This window comes from Xiphophorus maculatus, chromosome 3 (genome assembly GCF_002775205.1).
Source record: "Xiphophorus maculatus strain JP 163 A chromosome 3, X_maculatus-5.0-male, whole genome shotgun sequence".
NCBI classification, from domain to species: Eukaryota; Metazoa; Chordata; class Actinopteri; order Cyprinodontiformes; family Poeciliidae; genus Xiphophorus; species Xiphophorus maculatus.
Window position 1 is genome coordinate 47,085 of NC_036445.1, and position 23,632 is coordinate 70,716.

At 44.2% G+C, this 23,632-nt stretch overlaps 2 protein-coding genes across 3 annotated transcripts; one reads left to right on the forward strand and one right to left on the reverse strand.

Annotated features, from left to right (window-relative positions):
* The first annotated feature begins 10,894 nt into the window (after window positions 1-10,894).
* On the forward strand, window positions 10,895-21,183 carry LOC102237830 (tropomyosin alpha-4 chain-like). 2 transcript variants are annotated; one of them, XM_014475016.2, is made up of 9 exons: window positions 10,895-11,135; window positions 14,155-14,298; window positions 16,476-16,609; window positions 17,208-17,325; window positions 19,067-19,137; window positions 19,592-19,667; window positions 20,168-20,230; window positions 20,338-20,407; window positions 20,651-21,183. In XM_014475016.2, exons 2-9 carry the CDS (start codon window positions 14,164-14,166, stop codon window positions 20,731-20,733), a joined length of 750 nt encoding a protein of 249 aa, XP_014330502.1. In that variant the 5' UTR covers window positions 10,895-11,135; window positions 14,155-14,163; the 3' UTR covers window positions 20,734-21,183. The 2 variants fall into 2 exon arrangements, with proteins under 2 accessions (XP_014330502.1, XP_014330501.1); XM_014475015.2 differs by lacking the exon at window positions 19,592-19,667 and adding an exon at window positions 19,865-19,940 and having other exon boundaries at window positions 10,896-11,135.
* Window positions 21,184-21,883: 700 nt separating this feature from the next.
* Window positions 21,884-23,471, reverse strand: pmvk (phosphomevalonate kinase). The gene is made up of 5 exons (XM_005815228.2): window positions 23,244-23,471; window positions 22,657-22,720; window positions 22,435-22,587; window positions 22,200-22,329; window positions 21,884-22,119 (listed from the first exon to the last, which is right to left on the reverse strand). The coding sequence occupies exons 1-5, from the start codon at window positions 23,327-23,329 to the stop codon at window positions 21,944-21,946; spliced, it is 609 nt and encodes a 202-aa protein (XP_005815285.1). The 5' UTR covers window positions 23,330-23,471; the 3' UTR covers window positions 21,884-21,943.
* Between the last annotated feature and the right edge of the window lie 161 nt (window positions 23,472-23,632).

Consider the following 23,632-nt stretch of genomic DNA (forward strand, 5'->3'; position numbering starts at 1 on the left):
ATAAGGGCTGCACAGTGGCAGTTGCCTTGTAGCAAGAAGGTCCTGGGTTCGATTCCCGGCCTGGAGTCTTTCTACATGTTCTTCCTGTGCATGGTGGGTTCTCTCCGGTTCTCCTGCTTCCTCCCACAGTCCAAAAACATGACTGTCAGGTGAATTGGTTTCTCTAAATTCTCCCTAGAAGTGTGTGTGTGTGTGTGTGTGTTGTTTATCCTGTCTGTCTCTGTGTTGCCCTGCGACCTGTCCAGGTGACCCCACCTCTCGCCCGAAACGTTCGCTGGAGAGGCAAAAGCACCCCATGATCCCACTGGGGACAAGGGTGAAAGAAAATGGATGATGTGAAGCTAACCTGGCTAGCGACTGGTTCATGTTCCTGCTACGGTGGCCCTGAGGTACAAACCACTTCAACAAATTACAAAAACACAACGTTAAGAAGCACAATTACAAATTCAAAAACGCTACAACATTGACAAAACGGAAAGGGTAAGCCCCAGCTGGAAACCTGAGAATTGGCTGATTGGACAGCAGTGCTTTGAACCGGAAGTTATCAAGCGGCAACTTCCAGTCGGCCCGTTGTTGCGATACGTTATAGCGTCCGCCATATTGAAAGTAGCTTATCTTCCAGCAACCTAATACAAGTAAATGGGCCGAACTTCGCAAAGTGCCGTTCTGCAAAGTATTTTAAGTTAATGAATGTCACCGACACAATCTCTCACACACTATTATATATAGGAATGGGGAAAAACTAAGGGCAACGTTTCAAACTTTTTGATGTGATTATTTAATTGTTTTGGGGCACAATAATTACATTTGATACAGCTGATTCTGAGAAATCGTTTTTATTGAACACACACACAGTGGTGTATTCATGAATATATTAACATAATTCAATGTGCATTTGCTATTTCAAGATATGAAAAAACGTAACTTCATTTACATTTTTAGTCATTTTATTGTAAAGACAAACTTTGATAATAGTTGTCAAACTAGCTACATATTTTTACTTAAGAAAAAATATTTATTACAGCGTAATATGTCAACTGTGTAATAGAGAGCAATGTCAACGAAATCTAACAAACTAAATTATTTTTAATTTCTTTACATAAACTGTCGTAATACCCTAATACTTCAAATTGAGATATTTCACTTAAAATGCACAAAAAGTGAAAGGAAAAAGTGCACAGTACATTACAAATTTATATTATACTGGCAACACATAGCACAGACAGTCTATAGTGTTATCACTACATGTTGGATACTCTGTGTATGTTAACACAGATTAACAGCAAGACTAACTAAATTTTCATGAGCCAGGATCCCTTTATTACGGTCTTTTGTACAATTTTGTGTGGGAAGCTCAATAAAAGCGTTGAGTTAAACTATAAACAGAAACATAAAATTAAAATATGCATCAGCTCTAAATGCACAGAATAAACTTCTAGTTTAACATAAATCAGAATTAACCTTAGCTGTTGTTAAAAACAGTCACGTTAGCTATGATCATTACTATGTAAAAAAAAAAAAAAAAACTACTGGGATGGGACATGGCTAATTACTGGAATAAACACATTTGGAAAATGACCTCTAAATAAATTCTAATAAAAGAAATAGCGCCAAACAGAACACAGATTGAACTTACAGCCACTCCTTTCGGAGTTAGAAAAGATTGACGACACAGGAGGCGAAGTTTGTACATTAATAGACAAGTTTTCTCTCCGCAAACACCTGTTCCTCACTGCCACTGCTACCCACAATGCACTGATACCTCAAAATAAAATACAGATGAACCAATACTGTAGAAATTTTTAAACTTTCAAGACATATTTCTAATTTCTACCCTTGGGCAGAACACAGTCTGCTAGTCAAGCTGGGATCGGTTCGGTGACTGGGCCTTCCGATACATCTGGCTAGCCACAGGTTAAAGCGAATGATAGAAAATACATCCCTGATTGGTTCACGTTCAGAAAAAAACCAACATATCTTCACCATTTGCAGGCTTTGACTCAGCATATAAACCCAGTCCTTGTGGAGATGAGCTGCCAAACAGAAGTGTGAAGAAAAACAGCTGCAGCTCTGATCTTTATGGACCCGTCCTGAGGAAATCCCCGGTCTGGACCGGTCCAGGTCGCTATCAAGCTAATTTTCTATTATCAGCTTTACAAATCTTTTACATTATGTGACCAGCAGGGAGGGTCTTTTTAAACAAGATGCACCAGAACACAGAATAGTCCACAATATTTTATTAAACAATTTCATTAAAACATTTCTCTTTTTAAAAACATGGCTTCAGGCCTACGACTCGGTCCCTGGAAACAAAAGGGATCATATGAAATAAAGGACAATTTAAATTATTCCAAAAAATAAATGAACAAACAAAACATGCAATGCAAAAGAAAACAAATTAGTAAATCAAAACAAAAGAAAGCAAACGCATTAGTAATTTCAATAATGAGCAAACAAACTGTAAAAGAAAAAATACAAGCACTTCAAACGGTGGAACAAATTGTCGTTGTCCAATTTCAATGCCTTTCAAATGGGCCAGAGGAGTCGGGTCCCGCTCGCTCAGCCTGTCCAAGCAGCAACAGGCTTTGTTGAGAGCGGCCCAAACAAACACCGGCAAGACAAGACAGCAGAGCGTCCAAAGCAATCCTAAACCAGAAAACTCATTAGAAAACCTGTAATAAGTTTATAGCAGGTGTGTGAATGACCTAATGATCAGACTGCTGATTGCAGCTGGTCCACATTGTTAGCAGAACTAGAGGGCCCCAAAACCACATTTGGCTTAGGGCCCCATGGAGGCTTGGGCCGGCCCTGGCCTCTCTCTCTTTAGAAAAACAACGCAGTATAAAAAAAGGGAGCTAAGGTAAGAAAATAATCAGAGTAGTTAACTGGGGCAATTTAGTAACAAAGGAAATATTTCTCTGCTGGTTAGAAGTTTGTTTCAGGAATTGCACAGTACTGGCCACAAAGTCACGACATTCTGCTCGTAAATTTACATCATTATTATTTTAATTCTTACCTGTGAAAGGTAAAGGCAGTGGCTCCACTTTGTACTGTAAAATGGTTGAAATTAGTCCACACAGCACGTTCTCTCCACTGCCACTTTCAAGATGGCGGCGTCGTAAGCAGGACTCAGTGGATACGTATTCATGCCTATTGTCCATTCAGCCGTTTCTCAGGTCTCACACTGGGACAACCTCCTCTGTTTTGTTAATGTTTAGCGTTTTTGTCAGTTGTAATTGTGCGTCGTTAATGTTGTTGTGTTTTTGAATTTGTTGAAGTGGTTTGCACCTCAAGGCCACCGTACCCTGCTGTCTGGATAACTAATGAAGCTAACAGAAGAACGGCTGAGGCGTTCCTCAAAGTTCATTTGGAGTCCAGAAATTTCATTTCATGGCGCTGCCATTTTGTTCTGTTTAAGGGAGAATTATTAAATAAACTTATTTTGATTGAAAATGTGTTTTTTTATATAAATGAACCTGAAGACAGATGGGTCCCACACGGATGGGTCCCTCTGAATATCAGTAACGCGCTGTTCTGAAAAGATAGATAGATAGATAGATAGATAGATAGATAGATAGATAGATAGATAGATAGATAGATAGATAGATAGATAGATAGATAGATAGATAGATATCATGTTAGCGAACAGTAGCACAGAAAGAACAGACGCCTCATGGCCGCTCCTGCCTATGGGCTCTTTGCACCTGCCGCCATGACGTCACAACCGCATGCGCAAATGCGGCTCTCTTGTTTCTGCTTTGAGTTACCATGACAGCTAGAAAAGACAAAGTTGTATTTCAGACGCAAATAAAACAATACTATGCACTTTGCTGTCTTCCTAATATAAAGGGCTTTTAAGTTTTCATGGATTTCCAAACAGTCCTGAATTAAGAAGACGGTGGCTTGTAAATATTCGTGGCTACCAGTTAAAGCTAACGCAGCACAGCAAAGTTTACAGCCTTCACTTCACTCCGGATCAACTTGTTCAGCCTAAAGCAGAAGGTAAAGGAGCCTCCTGTGTTATTTCCATGGAATCACTTCTGTATTCAGCCTGAAAGAGTTTATGGGAACCAGAGAGCAGACCAGAACCAGACAGCCGAGCTACTGACCCGCCTGTACACACTGCTGGAAACACCGTCCTGCTTCACAAGAAACATGCTAAACTAATAAAACTAAGTAACACGGAGACCTTAAGGAACACGGCCATATTTTTCTAAAAGCAGCTGAACTAGAACTCTGACACCAGAGCTGCTCTACTGTTAAGCTATGGGCTTGTTGTTCCTCAGGCTGCAGAAGCAAAAAGCCTGAACCGTAAAATCCCCGTTACTTGGTCTCTGACACTAACGACAATAAACCACGTAATATACTTGAACATAAGGTAAAATATTGTCCGTTAGAATGGATGAAAAATGTTTAGATACTTAAATAGCACATTTTATAAGAAAAAAATCAGAGAATATTGCCTTGTAGCATAAGCTAAAGCTAATGTTAGCCACAAAGTTTAAAGACAGTAAAACTCACCTTCGTATCTGTGAACGTATAACGAGGTGAACATTGTTAAGGAAAGAGGATCAATTAATTGCTAGCTTTGGACAAAACGTTTGGCTCTTTTCCTCTTTTCTCCTCGAGTCCTTGGCGAGTGACGCTCTCCGTGCAGCGACCGCGTGCTGCTAAAACGAAACAACAACAAAGCGTGTTGACGTCACAGATCACAGAGTTTAATTCCATACCAAGCAATGAACAACAAAACTGCAGAGGAACAGAGATATGCATTTTCTCATAAAAATAAAAACACACACAAGGGGTAGACAGACAAACACAGAGACAGACAAAGGCGCCCACGTGGAGAAAAGATGAAAAAACTCTCTACTCTCCGGTGATGACCTGAAACTATAAACCAAAAGGGTGTTTCCCTATTTAATATATGCAAAGAAGGCGTTCTGCTCTTCGACCAATTAGAACTCCCTCAGGCCCCCAAAGAAAGTTGGGACTTCCTGATTTATAGCAAAGGTGTCTGTTTTTTATCTAAGCAAAGGGCGGACTACCCCGTGGTCATCTCTGCCTGATACGGAAGATCTCTGGCGCCAAGAAGTCTCTTCTGCTCTATCGGAATTGTAAATTTTATTGCTGTGTCTGTCAAAAGGGGGAGGAAAAAAGGGCCCTGCCTGCCTGTCTGCCATTCCCAGTTCCCACATGCTCAACAGAAAACCGTTCCAAATAAAAGTGTTGGCTATACCTTTACACGTGTCGTATATTAGCTGTATTAAACGCCAACAAATAATCATTTTCCTTTACAACATCTTAAAACTTTTCTCCAGCTTATTGTCGGGGCTTCAGATCGATGTTCATCTTTAATTGTCACCTTGGACAAGCCCTGCTAACACCCAGTGGAAAGTTTCCATTTTCAACAGACTGGAAACGAGGAGCCGCTTTTCCCCGAACGCGGAAGCTGACATGCAAAGAGCCCGTTGTCACTGACGAGATTTAGGGCGGCCATCTTGGATAGGTCGACCGCTCCACTCAGCCTTATATGTTTGACATGGGGAATGAAGTATCAGCGAATTTAATTAATCATAACTTGCTAAATACTAAACAGATTTTCACGATTTTTTGCTATAAGCCTTATTCAAACAGCTATCATCACTACATTTACAAAAAATTATGTTTTTAAGTATTTAGAAAATCTAAGTTAGCCTTTATAGCTGGACCAGGTGTTACACCATTAGCACTATAGCTAATATTAGCTGGTGGATATAAATACAGTTTAGTAATATTCACAAAATATAAACACTAATATATCCATCTTACTTGTGAAACGTAATCCCCCGAGATCTCACGTCAATAGTCCATCGATATGAACACAAATATCCAGCAGTGCTGAGGTTTCTGCTACAATCAATAGTAGCCACACAGGCAGACCAGCTAGAAGGAAACAAACACACCCAGCACAATGCTTTCATTCTACTAGAGCAGAGACTGTCAGCTGGAGAAGTTTTGAGTACAATCGTTACAAGTTTTGAGAAGACAGACATGAAATCCTGCTTTCAAAATGAAAATGTGTGCTCTTGGATTATGGCAGAAAAATTCCCCCATACCGTCTCTCTCCTTTCTCCATCTGAAGCAAACTCACCAGGACTAACATTTCTGAACTTCCCTGAGAAAATGAAAATGGCTGCCGGTGCCTTCCCCTGTAAGGAGAGCTGGGTGGCTCAGAGATCCGGCTCCACTGGTCCTCAGCCAGCGGGCCCCATCCTCACCACCTGCATTCTGCATGGAAATGGGCTGGACATTCACTGGCACCATGCAGGAGAATCCCTGTTTGAGACCTCAGACCTCAGATTGATCCTCTGCAAACTGAACAATGATCTACCAGCAAGTCACTGAAAGGCTCTGCTGGATGTCAGACCATTATCAGCTAAAGGACCAGTTCACAACTCCATCACTGAACGAAATGAGATGTTGATCTGCAGCGGCATCTTCACATCGTCAACGGTCCAGAACGCTGCTGCTGGAGTTCTGACTAAAACCAGGAAGATAGAGACACCACCTAGATCTACATGGATCTACAAGGGGCGTGCTGTGGTGGCGCAGGGGGTTAGCACGTTAGCACGCCCCACATTTGGAGGCCTTAGACCCGCGGACACCGCGGGTTCGACTCCCGGTCCTGACGACCTTTGCCGCATGTCGTCCTTCAAAAAATGGCGCCGGCTTAGCTGGCTGCCTGCAGACGCAGCTCCGTCGTGTGTGTGTTAATCTGTGTATAAAAAATTCTTGCTGTAACTGCGGAATAATTTCCCTGCTGGGATGAATAAAGTAATTCTTCTTATTCTTCACACGGTTCTACAGTCCTTCACTGAGAGAAGAGACTTTAAACTACTGCTGGTGTTGAGAATAAATAATTCTGCTCTGTTAGCTAGTCGCTAAGCTAAAGCTAAGCTAAGTCTGAAGGATATGACATGTTAGAAAATGTAAATGAGAGCTAGGTAAGGGTAAGGAGTGACACACTAGGCAACATACTCTTTAGGGCGTAGCTTAGATGGAGGCTAACAAAGGAGATCACAAACCCATCAAGGTGCCGTTTTGTCTGTTAGCTCTTAAAGGTAGCCGGTCATAATGGACCAGCTATATTTTTAGACTTAGACTTAGACTGACTTTATTGTCATCTTGCATGCACAGGGTGAATACAGAACGAAATTTCGTTGCATACGGCTCAGGACAGTGTTTTGAGCTTCCAATGTTGTGAGGTTACTCCAGAATAAAATAAAATACAGTATAAAATATGAATATAAATATGAATATAAAATATAAAGTGCAGGACTGACAGTAAAATGGAAGTTATTTACCCTACCCTCTGTACATGTGCAGGGTATGAAGTGGAGACCAGATTTTAAGTGCAGTCCAGTTAAGAGTTCAGCAGTCTGATGGCAAGTGGGAAAAAGCTGTTTCAGAACCTGGTGGACCTGCACCGGATGCTGCAGAACCTCTTTCCAGAGGGCAGCAGGGAGAACAGTCCATGGTGGGGGTGTGAGGGGTCACTGATGATGTTTCGGCCTCGGGACACACAGCGCTGGGATGAAATGTCCTGAATGGAGGGAAGGGGGGCCCCGATGATCCTCTCTGCTGTCCGCACCACTCTCCTCACGTTCTTCCAGTCGGAGGCGCTGCAGCCTCCACACCACACAGAGAGGCAGCTGGTCAGAATGCTCTCTATGGTGCTTCTGTAGAACGTCTTGAGGATGGGCGGGGGCAGGTGTGCTCTTCTCATCCTCCGCAGGAAATACAAGCATTTCTGTGCATCTTGACCAGAGACGTGGTGTTCCCAGTCCAGGTGAGGTCGTTTGTGATGTGCACCCCCAGGAATTTGGTGCTGCTGACCACCTCCACAGCCGAGCTGTTGATGAGCAGTGGAGCGTGGCTGGGCCGGTTCTTCCTGAAGTCGACGATCATCTCCTTCGTCTTGTCAACGTTCAGGATCAGGCTGTTGTCTCTGCACCAGTCCACCAGCTGCTCCACCTCCTCTCTGTAGTCCAGGTCGTTGTCGTCTCTGATGAGGCCCACCACCGTTGTGTCGTTCGCGAACTTCACCATGTGGTTGGTGGCGAACCTGGGGACGCAGTCGTGTGTCATCAGAGTGAACAGCAGAGGGCTCAGGACGCAGCCCTGAGGGGAGCCTGTGCTGAGGGTGATGACGTCGGAGGTGTGTTGTCCGATCCGGACTGACTGAGGTCTGTCGGTGAGGAAGTCTAGCAGCCAGTTGCGCAGGGGGGTGCTGAAGCCCAGGTGTCCCAGTTTTCCTGCCAGATGCTGTGGGATGATTGTGTTGAACGCTGAGCTGAAGTCCAGGAACAACATCCGCACCTGAGTGTTCTTCTCCTCCAGGTGAGCCAGGCTCAGGTGTAGGGTGGAGGAGATGGCGTCCTCAGTGGAGCGGTTTCGGCGGTAGGCAAACTGGAACGGGTCGAATGTGGAGGGGAGTCTGGAGACGATGTGTTCTTTTACCAGCCTTTCAAAGCACTTCATCATGATGGGAGTCAGTGCCACAGGCCGGTAATCGTTGAAAGAGGTGACTTGAGGTTTCTTTGGCACCGGAATGATGGAGGCAGTTTTGGTATTAATGAATGGAATTCAAAAATTTAACTCACTGACTTTTTTTTAACCTCATACATCAAGAACTCAGCATGGAGAACGGATGATTCTCTACCATACCAACTTTATTTATGAAGCACTTTATACACCAACAGGACCAAAGTTCTATACACAATCATAAAATACAATGCAATTATAAAATAGAAAAGACTGAAATATAAAATACATACAGACACAATAAAACAAAGTGTAACCTCTCAGATTGTGCCAAACGCCAAAGAAAAAAGATGGGTCTTAAGAAGGGACTTAAAAACAACCAGTGAAGAGGCCAAAGGAAGATCATTGCATAGCTTGGGAGCTGCCACAGAAAAAGCCCGGTTCCCTCTGAGCTTGGACTTTGTCTTTGGTACCTTCAGGAGCAGCTGATCATCTGACCTGAGGGAACGGGACGGTGTGTAAGAATGTAACAGCTCAGAGAGATAGCTAGGGGCGAGGCCATTAAGAGCTTTAAAAACAAATAAAAGGATTTAAAATGAATCCTAAAATTTACTGGCAACCAGTGTAAGGAAGCTAAAATAGGGGAAATATGGTCATATTTTCATGTTCCTGTTAAAAGACGTGCAGCAGCATTTTGTACCCTCTGAAGCTGGGAAATATATAAATCACTGAGTCCTATATAAAGTGCATTACAGTAATCCAGCAGTGTGGTCACAAATGTATGGATCACTGTTTCAAAGTGCTGTCTGGAGAGAATAGGTTTTACTTTGGCAGCTGCCTTAAGTGGAAAAGGCTGGATTTTACAACGGCTCTAATTTGTGCTTCCAGCTTAAGACCAGCATCCATCTTGACCCCTAAATTTGTAATAACCGGCTTAACATACTGGGCCAAAGAGCCAAAATTGGTCAGGGAATCTACAGTGGATCTGCCAAAAATCACCACCTCTGTCTTATCCTCATTAAGTTTCAAGAAATTTAGGGCCACCCAGGCCTTCAAATCTTCCAGACATAAAAACAGAGACTGAATGGAGTCTGCATTCTTTAGTAGTAAATATATCTGTGTGTCATCTGCATAACAATGAAAAGCAATCCCATATTTTCCAAAAATAGAGCCAAGAGGAAGGAGGTACAACAAGAAAAGAAGAGGGCCTAGAACTGAGCCCTGTGGGACACGACAGTGGAGCAGAGGGAGACCTACGGGCATCAAGACAGACACAGAAAGGCCAAATAAGATTTAAACCAATCCAGCGCGATGTGACCGATCCCCACCCACTGTTCCAAACAGGAAAGTAAAATGCCATGATCGACTGTATCAAGAGCAGCTGATAAATCCAAAACAACACAGTCACCAGAATCAGTTGCTAAAAGTATAACATTAAAAACTTTTAAAAGAGCTGACTCTGTGCTATAAAATGGTTTAAAACCTCTAAAATGTTATGTTCATTAAGATAAGCTGATTATAGACTACCTTCTCAAGAATGTTTGAAATAAAAGGCAGTTTAGAGATGGGTCTATAATTCGCCAGAACAGTAGGATCCAAAATCGGTTTCTTAAGTAGAGGCTGCAGAACTGCATGTTTCAGAGCTTTAGGAGCAACACCTGAGGACAAGCTGCTATTTACAAGAGCAAGGACTGAAGGACCTATAGTAAGAAAAACATCTTTAAATAATAGGAGAGGAATAGCATCATCTGGAGAACCAGTTGGCCTGAAGTGACCAACCGCCTCCTGCAATGACTGCAAAGTCTCACATTCAAAGCTGTAAAACAGCAGAACAACGACTGAAGGGTCATCAGCAGAGGGGACGATCTGGGCCCTAATAGAAACGACTTTCTCATCAAAAAAGTGTAAAAAGCTTTCAGTAGGTGAAGTTTCCATAAAACCACTATGTGGATCATTTAGAATATTTAGAACATTCTCTACATAGTAGAAATCGCTGATCTGCTGCTGGATCAACCTGCTGGTTCTGGCACCAAACATGGAGAAAGAGCATTCAGCTTCTATGCATCACAAATCTGGAAAAGCTTCCAGAAAACTAAAAAAGTGTTGAAACACTTAGTTCCGTAATTCCAGACTAAAAACTCACCTGGCTGGAGCTGATTTGATTAATAATAACTGGAACATTAGTTATCGTGGTCTGGATTAGAGTTTAAATGGCTCCTCTTTATTTTGCCACTGAAATATAATGTGTTTCTGTAGTTTGTTGTGTTTTTTTATGTAAAGCACTCTGACCTGAAATGCTTGTGGTTCAGGCTGCAGTTTCTTTGGAGTCCAGCAGGGGGCAGTGGTTTGACTGCTTCTTCCTCTTCCTTAGAAAAGAAGAACAGCTGACGTCATTTCCAGCGGAGGGAACTCAACCCGGAAAAGGGTGTTGGCTGAAGGAGAGGAAGAACCAGAACCAGAACCAGAACCGAATCGAATCCTGAGCTGCATCTTCACCCGGACTCGGAGTTGGACCGGAACTGCGACCAGCTGAGACCTGGGACACTGTAGCAATCCACGCAGCCGCAGTTTGATCCGGAGCGCTCTGCTAGCCGCTAACAGCTAACATTCCGGTAAGTTCGGAGGGAGCGGAGTGGGGTGAGGTTCTTTTTGAGGCCTCTGGACCAGAACTAGCTGTCTGACCCAACCAGGGACCGATCACTGGATCAGAACCCAAAGGAGTCGGAGCCGACGGGACAGGAAGTTACGTCAGCTTAACGGTTCTCTCGTTAAAGTTTTGATCACAGCTGGTTTAGATCCTCAGGGGCCCCCGAATGTCTGAATGTGTTTCAGGGGCCCCACCAGACATTCAGGAGCTGATCCAAAGCGTATTCTGAGCTGCTCACCGGTTCTGATGGATGACTGATTGGTTCTGCTTTTCCAGAAGAACTTGGGCCGTGCAGAGACCTTTGGAGGCGCTCAAAGTTAAAAAACGGCACATTGAACAAGATCTTCAAACACCGCACAAGAACAACCCATATTAATCAATAATGTAATATTTAATCAGATTATTCTGTATGACTGTCATCATGTGGGGACAATGCAGCGCTAATATAGTCCATGTTTCTGATATAATGTTTCTGGTTCTGCTGAGTTGATCTGAGACTGGAGCTGTGAAACAGACCAGAGGAGAGAAGGTCAAAGGTTATGAAGTTATGAAATAAGCTAATTTGCTGCTATTTTACTAAATAAACCCTAATAATATCTGTTTAACTCCATAGCAACTTGGCTGCAGACTTTTAAAGATCGAAAGGCTCAGAGTGGTTAACTCTATGTCAGTTTTCTATATTAGCACCTCAGAGATCTAGAATTATATGACTGAGATATCAAGGCAAAGAAAACTCAGTAGCTGCTGGTAGGGGCCATTCAGGGGCCCCTAGGAATGGTTGAATTGTAACACAGACCATAGATCTAAACCTGTTGCATTCATTTATTGACAGTGTAACAGAATTTTATTTAATGCTTTCAGCAGAAAAAAAATAGTGCATTTAGGATTTAATTAGGACATTTACTTTGTAAAAATGCAAAGAATCATCTTGATAGTCTGATTGTTGTGTTACCATGGCTACAATATGGTGTAATCTTTGTGTTTGAGCTGGTTTGTTCACAAATACATCACAGCAAATAATAACCAATAATCAGTGATTGATTTTAACCTGAGAACGCCTTGGGATTCCCCTGGAGGAGCTGGAACAAGAGGCTGAAGCTGCTGACCCCACGACCCGACCCGACCCCGGATAAGCAGAAGAATATGGATGGTTTTATGCTGCGGTTCAAATTCTGGGCCTGTAGGTTCCTAAATAATGAAGCCATAAGCTTGACGCTCTCCATCTTTCCCCATCGGTCCATTTGATGACGAAAGACCAAAAACAAAAACCAGACTGGATCCTTTTTTTCTTTTTTACCCCTCCAGGGGTCTTTTGTGGGCTCTAGTGTCCCTTATATGGCAGCAGGCTGACAGGAAACGGGGAAGGAGAGGGGGAAAGACATGCGGCAAATATCGTCGGGTCCGGGAGTTGAACCCGCGACGGCTGCGTCGAGGACTGAAGGCCTCCAAATACGGGTCACGCTATCCGCTACGCCACCATGGCACGCCCCGACTGGATCCTTTTGATAAAGTTTAATGGTTTACCTCAAAAATAAAAACGGTACAATTGTTACTTTTCCACAAAAATAATAAAGAGACGAACGAGAGTCTAAAGAGAGAGAGAGAGAGTTAAAAAACTGTGGCTCCACTCAACTGCTCAGCTAACTCTCTAGCCACACCCTAAAATCCATAACTGCAATTAGATATGCAAATTTACAAGAAGGCTTTAGTATAGTCCAATATAACAAATTAGTATATTATAGAGATTTAACTAGTAATCATTTTCATCCTAATATTATTATCATAATTATCATAAGTAATATAAACATAATTTATCCTAAAGGTCTGAATAAACTAAAACTGACTTTAGGCTTGTACATTTTACTGATGTTTATGTAATATTTCTAAATGCTCTGGGCTGAATCTTCCTTTATCACTTGAGGTTCTGCAGTAACTTCTATTCACAGCCGTGAACCCCCAGCCCAGATCCCGTCAGCGGCGGCTTTAACCCGCCTGGTGGTACCGTTGGGGTGAAGCAGAGCGAACGGTGCGCAGGTGGTACCAGCTGGTACCAGGTGGTACCGGGGCTTTTGAAGTGCAGTACCAGCAGTGGTACCATTTCTTTACATCAGGAGATCTGGTTCTGACCCACAGCGGTCAACAGGCTGCCTGTAGTGAACCAGTCCAGCTCAGGGGCAGAATGAGGAAATTAAAACCAGAAGTTTTCTCTGCAGCCAAATGATTTGGCTGCAGAGAAGTCAGGAGAGTTTTCCAGCTATTGTTGGGACAATTACGAAAATAAATAGATATGTTTTTATTAACTTCAACATCAGATCCACTTTTTTATTCACAAACAAGTTTATGTTGAAAAAAATAAATATTCTTTTGCATAATTTGATAGAGGACGTAGATCCAGCTCCCTCCTCCTCACCATGTGTCTGAACATGGAGGCTCTGAGAGTCACTGTTAGGCCGAGGGCAGCCAGACTCATTTATTTAGCTAAATCAGTTGTTGAGGGCCACAGGCCTGACAGACAGATAAAAAATCAATTAAAAAATAGAAAAACTAAAAAAAACGGAACTGAGGGCATCTAGGATAAAAGGGGCATTTCCTCTGCCCCTCCTGCATGTGCCTGAGAAGAACCTGCACCAAAGAAACCACAGACTGAAGTTCCAGCTGGAGTCAGAAGTTTACATACACCTGTCTGACATTCCACCGGAACCAAAACTCTGGTTTTGGGTCAGAATCACCAGAATCATTGGTGTTTACTGAAAGCCTCAGTGATGACAGAAATAATCTCAGAGATTATTATTATTAATGTCTTCAGGATCAGAAGTTTACATACAGAAGAGAATCATGGAGCTAATCCAGTTCTTTGAATAGTTGCCAGTCTGGTTCATTCTGGAAACTAGTTCATCTGAACCAGACTGGGAACTGTTCAGAATGAACAGGTTCAGTCATCGGTGCCGTTTCCTCTCGACCAATCGGCTGCTGTGTCTCTGCAGGAGTGGAAGATGAGTGGCGGGATGAACAGCGTCGACGCAGTGAAGAAGAAGATCAAGGTTCTGCAGGACCAGGCGGAGGAGGCGGAGGAGCGGGCGGAGCAGCTGCAACGGGAGGTGGAGAAGGAGAAGAGGACCAGGGAGGAGGTACGTGCTCTGGTTCTGATCCGGTTCTGACCTGGTTCGAATGGCTCAGAGCTCAGACCTAGAACGGGTTTCAGATGAAGGAGGTAATCCGGTTCCTCTGGTTCTAGAGCCTCTTTGAACACAGGTCTGACCCGGTCCGACCTGGTCTGAACCCGGCCAGGGTTTAGAGTCGGGTTCGATGCTCTCTGGCCCAGTCCGAACCACTCTCTAGAACCCGGAGTGGTTCCGTTGGACCAGACATGTGAGTTTGAAGCCAGTCACTGATTGGTTGGTTGGCTGGCTGTGGGGGCGGAGCCAAACATCCTTTAATTAATCTTTTATTTGGAAAGGCAAGTTACAATTACTTTGTACAATCCAGCTTCACCACAATGGAAGTATGAGAAGGAATAACATAACCAGTCCAGGATTTGTGTTTAGTAACCAAACATCCATAACAGAAGAGTGAGTGGGGGGTAGAGGTCTGATTTTTCTTATGTTAGGGGAAAAACACAATCAAGAGCATCATTTTGCCATAAACCTGAACCAGGGTACAATACACAGCACAACAGTATTTGCATGTGATAAACATATTTAGTCCACAGAAATGACTGATTTTACATAGTTTGTCCATTTAGACCAGATCCTGAAGAACGATTCCCTTCGATCTTGAACAGAAAAAGAACTTCTCCAGAATGTAAATGTCCTGTACAATATTGACCCAGTCCTCAACTGTAGCTGCTTCAGGCTTTAACCATTTCCTAGTGATTGACTTTTTGCTCGCTGCCAGAAGCATTAACAGCAGTTTTTTATCATCCAGATTCCAGTTATCAAATGAAACGTTTCCTAAATATAGGGATTCACATTTACATGGGATCCTTTCAGTAAAGATGTTATTTAGGTGGGAACACAATTGCTCCCAAAAAACCTTAATCACAGGACAACCCCAGAAGATGTGATGGTGATTTGCCCCGTTTGTTCCACAGAGTCTCCAGCATGTGTCTCTGCTGCCCCGATGTTTTTTCTGAACTGGAGTTACAAAATATCGAACAGTGTTTTTCCAGCAGAACTGTCTCCATGTATTGGAGCTCGAGGTCATCCAGTGTAATTTGTTAATCTGTTCCCAGACTTCAGTTGAAATGGATAAGTTTCCTTCTTTTACCCACTTGTTTCTTATGTAGTTTGTGTCACCTTGTTCAGAGGATAGAATACCATTGTACAGCAAGGAAACAAGTTTCTTGTTCCCTTGACTTCAGCAAAGACAAAAACACATTAAAAAGTCCTGCTTCGGCTGTTTCCCAATTGTCACATATATTTTGGTTAAAATAAGCCCTAACCTGTAGATATCTAAAGAAGTCGTCCCTCTCCAGCCCATTAGATCTCTGAAGCTCCTCAAAACTCTGAAACACTCCCTTCTGGGTAAATGTATAATAAATCTTTTTGGATCCATGCTCTAAATCTCCCAACAATCTTGTTCAGTTTAAAAGCTGAATCAAAGACACACCATCTGAGTATTTTTATTTGGTTACCCAATTTCCAAATTTTAATGACCTTTCTCCAAGAATCCAGCATTGACCCATGTGGTATAACTCGGCCCCTCTTGTGGAGCCCAACATCCAGCTGTCTGAGGGACGCTAGTTTCTCCATGTCCACCATTTTGACTGACAGCTTCTGATCCTTCCATTCACGATCTGTTATGACTTGTCAGTGATAATAAATTATGTTAATAACATGATAATATGTTCAGTAGTGTTTTATTTTATTCAGTTTAGTTAATATTCAGCGATCTGAACACAGGATCTTCATCAAACATAACAGGAGATAAACCATGAAATTATGAACAATTCATCTGATTGAATAAACTGGTCGACCTGGAGCTGAGTTCAGGTCTGGATAGTCCCACTAGTCCTACTGGTCCTACTGGTGCTTTTAGACTAGTGAACTTTTCAGAGTGGTTCTGTTGGAACCTGGAGATTCTGACCTCATCAGGTTGACTGGCGTACCTGTCCAGCTCCTCCACCAGGCTGTGTGTGTGCTTGTATTCCTGTGTCTAGAGGACCACCTACACCACTGCCACCCACTAGAGGAGGTCAAAGGGGACAGTGAGGACCTCCCCAGATTTTCTGCAAGGACCTGATTAGAACCAGGTCCTGACCCTTGACCCTGGGCTCCGACTTCTTATTCTGCTCTCTGTGTTGCAGGCGGAGGGAGAGGTGACGTCTCTGAGCCGGCGGCTGCAGCTTAGCGAGGAGAACCTGGATCGGGTCCAGGAGCGTTTGGCAGCCGCACTGCGCAAGCTGGACGAGGTGGAGAAGGTCGCTGATGAGAGCGAGAGGTCAGTGACCCCAGGTCCACATGCAGCAGGGGATGGAGAGGAGGAGGAGCTCATCTTCATCACCTGTTGCTGTCATTCTCACCGACTGCCGGGCAAAAAATCAATAAGAAAATCTATCACAATAGGCATGTTGATCAATATCAATAGATTATACATCTGAGGTTGATTGTGAGATAATACATATTTAATCATTTTACTGAACTCTGACCCAGAACCTCACAGCATTCTGGGAAATGTAGGCAGAGGGAAGGCTTTAGCTCAACCTCTCACGGTTAGGAAAGCTAACCAGCTAAGCTAGCTTTGTGGCATCAACTATCTCACTCTTAAGTCGCCTAGCAACAAACTGTTGAGTAACTTGCGCAGTAGCAGTTTCAGGTTTCGTCACTGAGCCCCATAACTGCTTAGAAATAAAAAACTGGAAAGGTCATGCCACCAGTTTAGCCGGTTTTCAGATATTTAAAACAAAACAAAAATCAATATTTATCGATATTGACTAGTATGAAACAATTGTATCAGCTATATCGCCTAGCCCTGCCTCTAGCAGACAGAAACACCTGAACAGTGTCTTTATGACCCCCACCTGTGTGACTCCCCACAGAGGCATGAAGGTGATCGAGAACCGGGCTCTGAAGGACGAGGAGAAGATGGAGCACCTGGAGGTCCACCTGAGGGAGGCCAAGCTGATCGCTGAGGAGGCCGACCGTAAATATGAGGAGGTACCTGATTGGTCGGCTGGTAGTCATGTCCACACATGGTGACATCATCACATTGAACCCAGACTAGTTAACCCAGAGTAGATCAGTACTAACTCCATCCTAACCCTTTCACAACAGCATTAGTTTCTGTTCAGGACTTCCCTTCACAAATTCACATATACAACATATGTAAACTAGAATAAACTTTTAGAATGTATTTTTCTGTTTTTGCTCACTAAAGAATAATTATTCTGTCCATTTAGCATAATGGTTTCAGTTCTTTGGGTCGTATGTTGCAACATTCTCCGGCGCTGCTGGACGGTTACTTTTGTCCGTTTCTCTCTCGCTACACTAGCTGGAGGATTAAAAAGCAGTTTGATGAAATTGACCGGCAGCGAATCAGAAAGATGAAAATGCAAATCACATTTCAATAAATGTATTTTAATATATTTTTTATAACAATAATTTAAAGTAAGACTATATATTATGATTATGGTTTCCTCGCGGTAGTAGAAGGTAATAAATTAAATGAGCTCAAATTAAGGCCATTAAAAGGTAGTAAAAAGTAACTAAAGGTAGTAAATTTTTCATCATCCCTTCAAAATATTTTTAATTTTCCATTGATGCTCACTTATTGTTTTAAGTTTGTTTTACTAACTACGGTTCTGGCAGGACCTGAGCTGTCACTGATGGACTCCAAGCTGGGTAGTGTTGGACCTGCCTAACGTGTTGAGACTAGCCAGTCATTTTGAGCTTCGCCATGGGAAAATACAAGTTTTCACAACTTTGGCTCGATGATTCGAGATTCAAAGACTAGGAATGACTGGAAGACATTTTGTAAAGTATGCAGGAAAAAATCTAAATTTGACCCGGGACGACGTGACGGCCAAATTTAGATTTGACCGAGCGGACAGAGGCTGATTTTTAGACCTTTGCTAAAGTAGAAAAGATCAGAGGATGAGATCGGCTTCACGTAAATATCAACCGATCTCCCAAAATTGAGGAAATTGGTGTGAAATTGGCTCAATTTTGTGTTGGTAGTAAAAAATATTGTAGAGGTAGTAAAAAAAGTTAGTAAAAAGTAATAAATTCAACTCTGGGATTCCTGTATAAACCCTTATGATGTTAAAAATATATGAACAGTTTACTCTTTTTTTTCTTCTTCTTCTCATTTTTCCTCCAATTTTCCTGAGACCCCTCTACCGCCCCCTGGTGGAATTACTGAAATGCATATAAGTCTGACCTTAGCATTCAGTGGAATTACTGCCTCATGGTTGATGCTTAACATAAAACTATTTCACAATAAAAATAGCCTCTTTTATCATTCAAAATCTTTGAGTACATTAAGAATTTTTCTTACAATAGCCACAGCTAAAAATTTTGGTTATATGGAGAGTAATGGGCACATAGTGACTGGCATTAGCATGTAAGCTAGCTGATTTAAACAAACATTTGGATTGCTACCTAGTGTTTCACTGTCAAATCACTGAGTGAGATATTTACACTTCAGATTTATAGTTCAAGTAGTGCTGCTTTGATGTCACTTCCTGTCTCCATCACAAGTGCAAAATTGGCTTGGTGTGGTGACACTTAGGCTAATAGGCTAATGCTATCATCATTTCACATTACATAATAATGTTTACCAGCAATCCTGTCGAAATGCAGCTTTTACATAACATGTTATCTGCTCACTCTATGAGCGAATATTTACTGCTGATGTTTTATTTATTTACTCTGTCGGCCATTTTACCTGTAACTATAGGTCGCTCGCAAGCTGGTGATGGTGGAGGGAGAACTGGAGCGGGCCGAGGACCGGGCCGAGCAGGCGGACAGGTGAACCCACTCACAACCAGAACCATCAGTCCAGACCAATGACTCAGAACCACACCAGGGTCCAAATGCTGTGCTGAGTAGATCTGATCTTTGACCTCAGTGTGGTGCAACAGATTGAGCCAATAGGAACAGGCTGTGTCATACTGAGCTGAAAGCAGCCAATCAGAGCAGCTCAGCGGGTTCTGCTGGTTCTGATGGTTTGGACTGCTACATGAAGCTCTGCCCTTGATCTTTGATGTCACACTGATGATGATGTCACTCAGACTAACATCCTCCATGTATTTTTACCTGTTTGTTTCCATGGAAACCACTGCATGTGTTGCTGCATCCCCACCTGTCTGTCTGACTCCTCCTCTTTGCTCTGGAAACCGTCTCTCCATTTGTCCTCTCCTGTCTCACCACATGACCTGTCTCTCGCTCGCCCATCTTGCTTTCTCTCTTGCCCATCTCTCAGTAAGGTTTGGAGGCTGGAGGAGCAGCTGAGGGGTTTCGACCAATCACTGAAGAGCCTGCAGGCATCTGAAGACAAGGTACTGTAGGTCATGTGACCTCTCACCTGTCGGTCACAGCGGTGAAGCTCCTCCTCCTTGCCTCCTGTTGCCTCCATGACCTCTGACCTTTACCTGCGCTTCAGCCCCTCCTCCACCCACTGCGCGCTCTAACACACACACACACGCCTTCCAGCAGGCCCCGCCCACACCTGTTTGACGCCATGTGTTCTCTGCAGTAAGTGTCGGCTGGTGGAGGAGGAGCTGAAAACCGTGTTCACCAGCGCCAAGTCTCTGGAGGCGCAGGCGGAGAAGGTAGGAAGGGGGAGGAGCCTGATCACTGATCAGTTCATCGATAACCTCACCTGGAGGAGGTGGAGGTGTGTTCAGTGGCGGCCAGAAAGTCAGATGTTTCAGTGTCCAGCTAACACTAATGACGGATAGAGTTGCTGGAAGGAGAGGTTAAACTGATCCGCTGACTCACCTGAGCTCCGACACCTGAACAGGTGAGCTCTGATTTAAATGTTGTCTCTGTCTCACAGTACTCCAACAAGGAGGACCGCTACGAGGGAGAGATTAAGAATCTCAGCAACAAGCTGAAGGAGGTGAGCCACATTTCAGCAGTTATCTTTCTGTTAGCTTGTCAGTTAGCCTCCTCAGCACTTCTTGTTAGCACTTCCTGTTAGCTTCCTCAGCATTTCCTGTGTTCCAGGCGGAGACCAGAGCCGAGTATGCTGAGCGTACGGTGGCCAAACTAGAGAAAACTATTGATGGCCTGGAAGGTGAGACTGGTCTAATCACTAATCAACAATCAATCAAACCAAATTAAGTAACTAATTGGTAGATAATTGGACTTGTAAGTAATAGTTAATGAACTGTAATCATTTATTTATCTGAACTTAATTCTTAATTATTAATTGATCTGTAATTGTTAACTGATACTTACTTATCAATTATGAATTAATGATTAACGGTAATCATTAATTGATGAGTAATCAATAACTGCCCGCCTCTTCCTGTTCCAGACGCTCTGACCTCAGCTAGAAACGCCAACATGGAGCTGCAGGCGACGCTGAACCAGACCATGGAGGAGCTCAACTCCTGCTGAAGCCCCTCCCACCAAGTCGCCTGACAGGAAGCTCCTCCTTGTCCTCCCAGGGGACAGGTGGAGGTGGGCTGGGGGGGTGTGGCCTCCTGTCTGGATAAATCCTGATGTCACACATTCCGTCTGTCACCTTTGACCCCATCCCGTCATTAACCACTCCCCCGCATTTACGACTAATTCAGTGTTTTCTCTGAATGTTCAGTTTCCTTTGATAATTGATTTGTTAATTAGGGCCAAATATTATTTCAGCCAATAACGTTGGAGGGGCGTGGCTTCAGTGTGTGATCAGCCAATCATGGAAAGACATTCCACTGCCAAATGTGGTGACCCAGGGGCCAATCAGTGCTCAGAGTGTTTTTACCTGGTGATGTCATCACTGTGATGATGTCACAGTTCATTCTAATGACCCAAAGCAAAGATTTTATAAAATAAAAGCGCCGCATGTAAAACTGATCGACTGGCTCATTGATCGCTGACCGGCTGACAATTATTGGAATCGTTCTACTGCAGCGAGTTTGAATATTATTAAGTTAATAACTGGTAGAGCACCAGGGACAGCTCTGTTTCCATGGAAACCTTGTTCCAAGTAGACTGGGCCCGGACCTGCAGAACCGTCCAACCTGATCACCTCTGTAACCATGGAAACCCACGCATCTCATCATTTGTAATGAGGTCCTGAGGCAGAAACCAGAACTAGAACCGGCCTGGTCCAGTCTGCCTGGGTTCAGATCGTTCAGCAGTGGCCCCCTCTGGCCAGAACGAAAACTGCAAGATGAAATTTTTTAATTTTAAACTGTTTATTTCTAAAAGGATCCAGATAAATCATGACTTCATTTAATCAGATTTAAATATTTTCATTCTTCGTCGTTCCTGCTGATGGTACTAAGCAGCCGGTCTGGTTCTGATCCACACAGAACCCTCAGTTCCTCCTGAACACTAGAGGGCACGCGCTCCACAGGCTTAGCCTCCAGCGGGGAACTGCAGCGCCCCCTGGTGGCACACAGCAGAGTTCTTCGTGCAGGTTCCTGAAACACCTGCTGATCCCTCTCAGCCAATCAGAATGCAGCTCTGAGGTCAGGTGGTTCAGCAGGTCTCGCTGTCTGCAGGTGAAGTGGCGCATTCTGCACTTGCTCAGTAGCAGTCTGTGATGTCATCAGTTTAAATCATTTATTTCTAAATAACTGATTAAAATTGAAGCTAATCAATAATAACTTTATTGATCATGTCGGAGCACTGCCACTTCCTGTGCTGCCGCTGCCGCTTCCTGCGCCGCCCTCAGGATGGGCTGCAGCTGCTGGTCCAGGGAGGGGGCGTCGGCCTCGTTCCTGATGATCCAATCAAACTCCACGCCGCGGTCCAGCCCGCACTCCGACTCGGCATCGTCCACACCTGAGGGTCAGGTAAACACCTGAGAAGGTAGACGGCTGCGCTTCACAGAGAGAGAGAGAGAGAAAGGTGGGTCAGCGTACCTGGCGTGAAGCTCCACCCCCTCCGTCCCCGGGTCTCCTCTGAGCACTGGACTCTGACGCTGCGGGTCTGACTGGGAAACTCGGACCGGAACCACTGCAGGTCCGACTGCCGCCTGGCATCGCTCACCACCTGACCAATCAGAGGGCAGAGAGCCGTCCTGACCAATCAGAGGGCAGAGAGCCGTCCTGACCAATCAGAGGGCAGAGAGCCGTCCTGACCAATCGCAGCCCTCACCCACACAGGTTGCTGGGCTCCTCTGGTTGCTAGGCAACAGAAGAAGCCCGGGTCCTGGTTCCGGCGGTCCTCCCCCCAGCGGATCATATCGGCCCGGTACTGTTCCTTGTACGGTCCGGAACCTAGCAGCCGGTCCAGGTCCAGGCCACGCTCCTGAGGGCCCGGCACAGGTCAGGTGGGAGTTACCATGGCGACGAGGTGCAGAGCACAGCGCGGGCTCACCTGAGCGTACTGCTGCTTCAGAGGACCGGACAGACGCAGCACAGCGCAAACCTCCGGGCCAAGACTGCAGAAGAAGAAGAAAACGTTAGACGGAGCAAGCTGATTGGTCCACCACTCGACAGGTCCCGCCTCCTGAGAGAGACAAACGGGAAGAAACCTCTAGAACCAAGACCAGAACAAAGACCAGAATCAGGACCAGAACCAAGACCAGAACCAAAACAAGAACCAGGACCTGAAAAAAAAAAACAACCCAGAACCAGGTCCAGAATCAGGACCAGAACCAAAACAAGAACAGAACCAAGACCAGAACCAGAACCAAAACCAGATCCAAAACCAGAATCAGGACCAGAACCAAGACCAGCACCAGAACAAAACAAGAAACAGGACCAGAAAAAAAACAGAACCAAGACCAGAACCAGGTCCAGAATCAGGACCAGAACCAAAAAAAAAAAAAAAAAAAAACACGACCTTGACCAGAACCAGCACCAGGACCGCAGTGGTTCTGATGCTTCATTTATAAAGGAAACAGCTACGTGACTCCAATGTAAACAACCCGAGCCCGTGCTTTTATCGGAACCGAACCTTACCGTTCCTGGATCACGTCCGTTATATAATCTTTCCCGGACTTCCGCTTTCCGCTGAAGACCAGAACCAGTTCGGGTCGATTCTCCATCTGTCAGTCCACCTGAGAGGCTGTTGGTTCCGTTGTTGGACCGGACCAGAACCGGGACCGCACCGGGAAGCTCTTCACATCAGGATCCAAGTGGACCAGGAGGTTCTGCTGGAACCGGGGACGGAGCTGTTCGAACCACGTGACTATCATCAGATCTCGACCGAACCATAAATGGGGGACGGAACCGGAACCAGATCAGAACCTACAGGTTCTGGTTCCGAGGAAATGCCGGGGTTTGTTCTGTGTTCATTAAAGTATTAAAGTTAAAAATAATAAAAGCAATTTTTACCCATTTTTATTGAA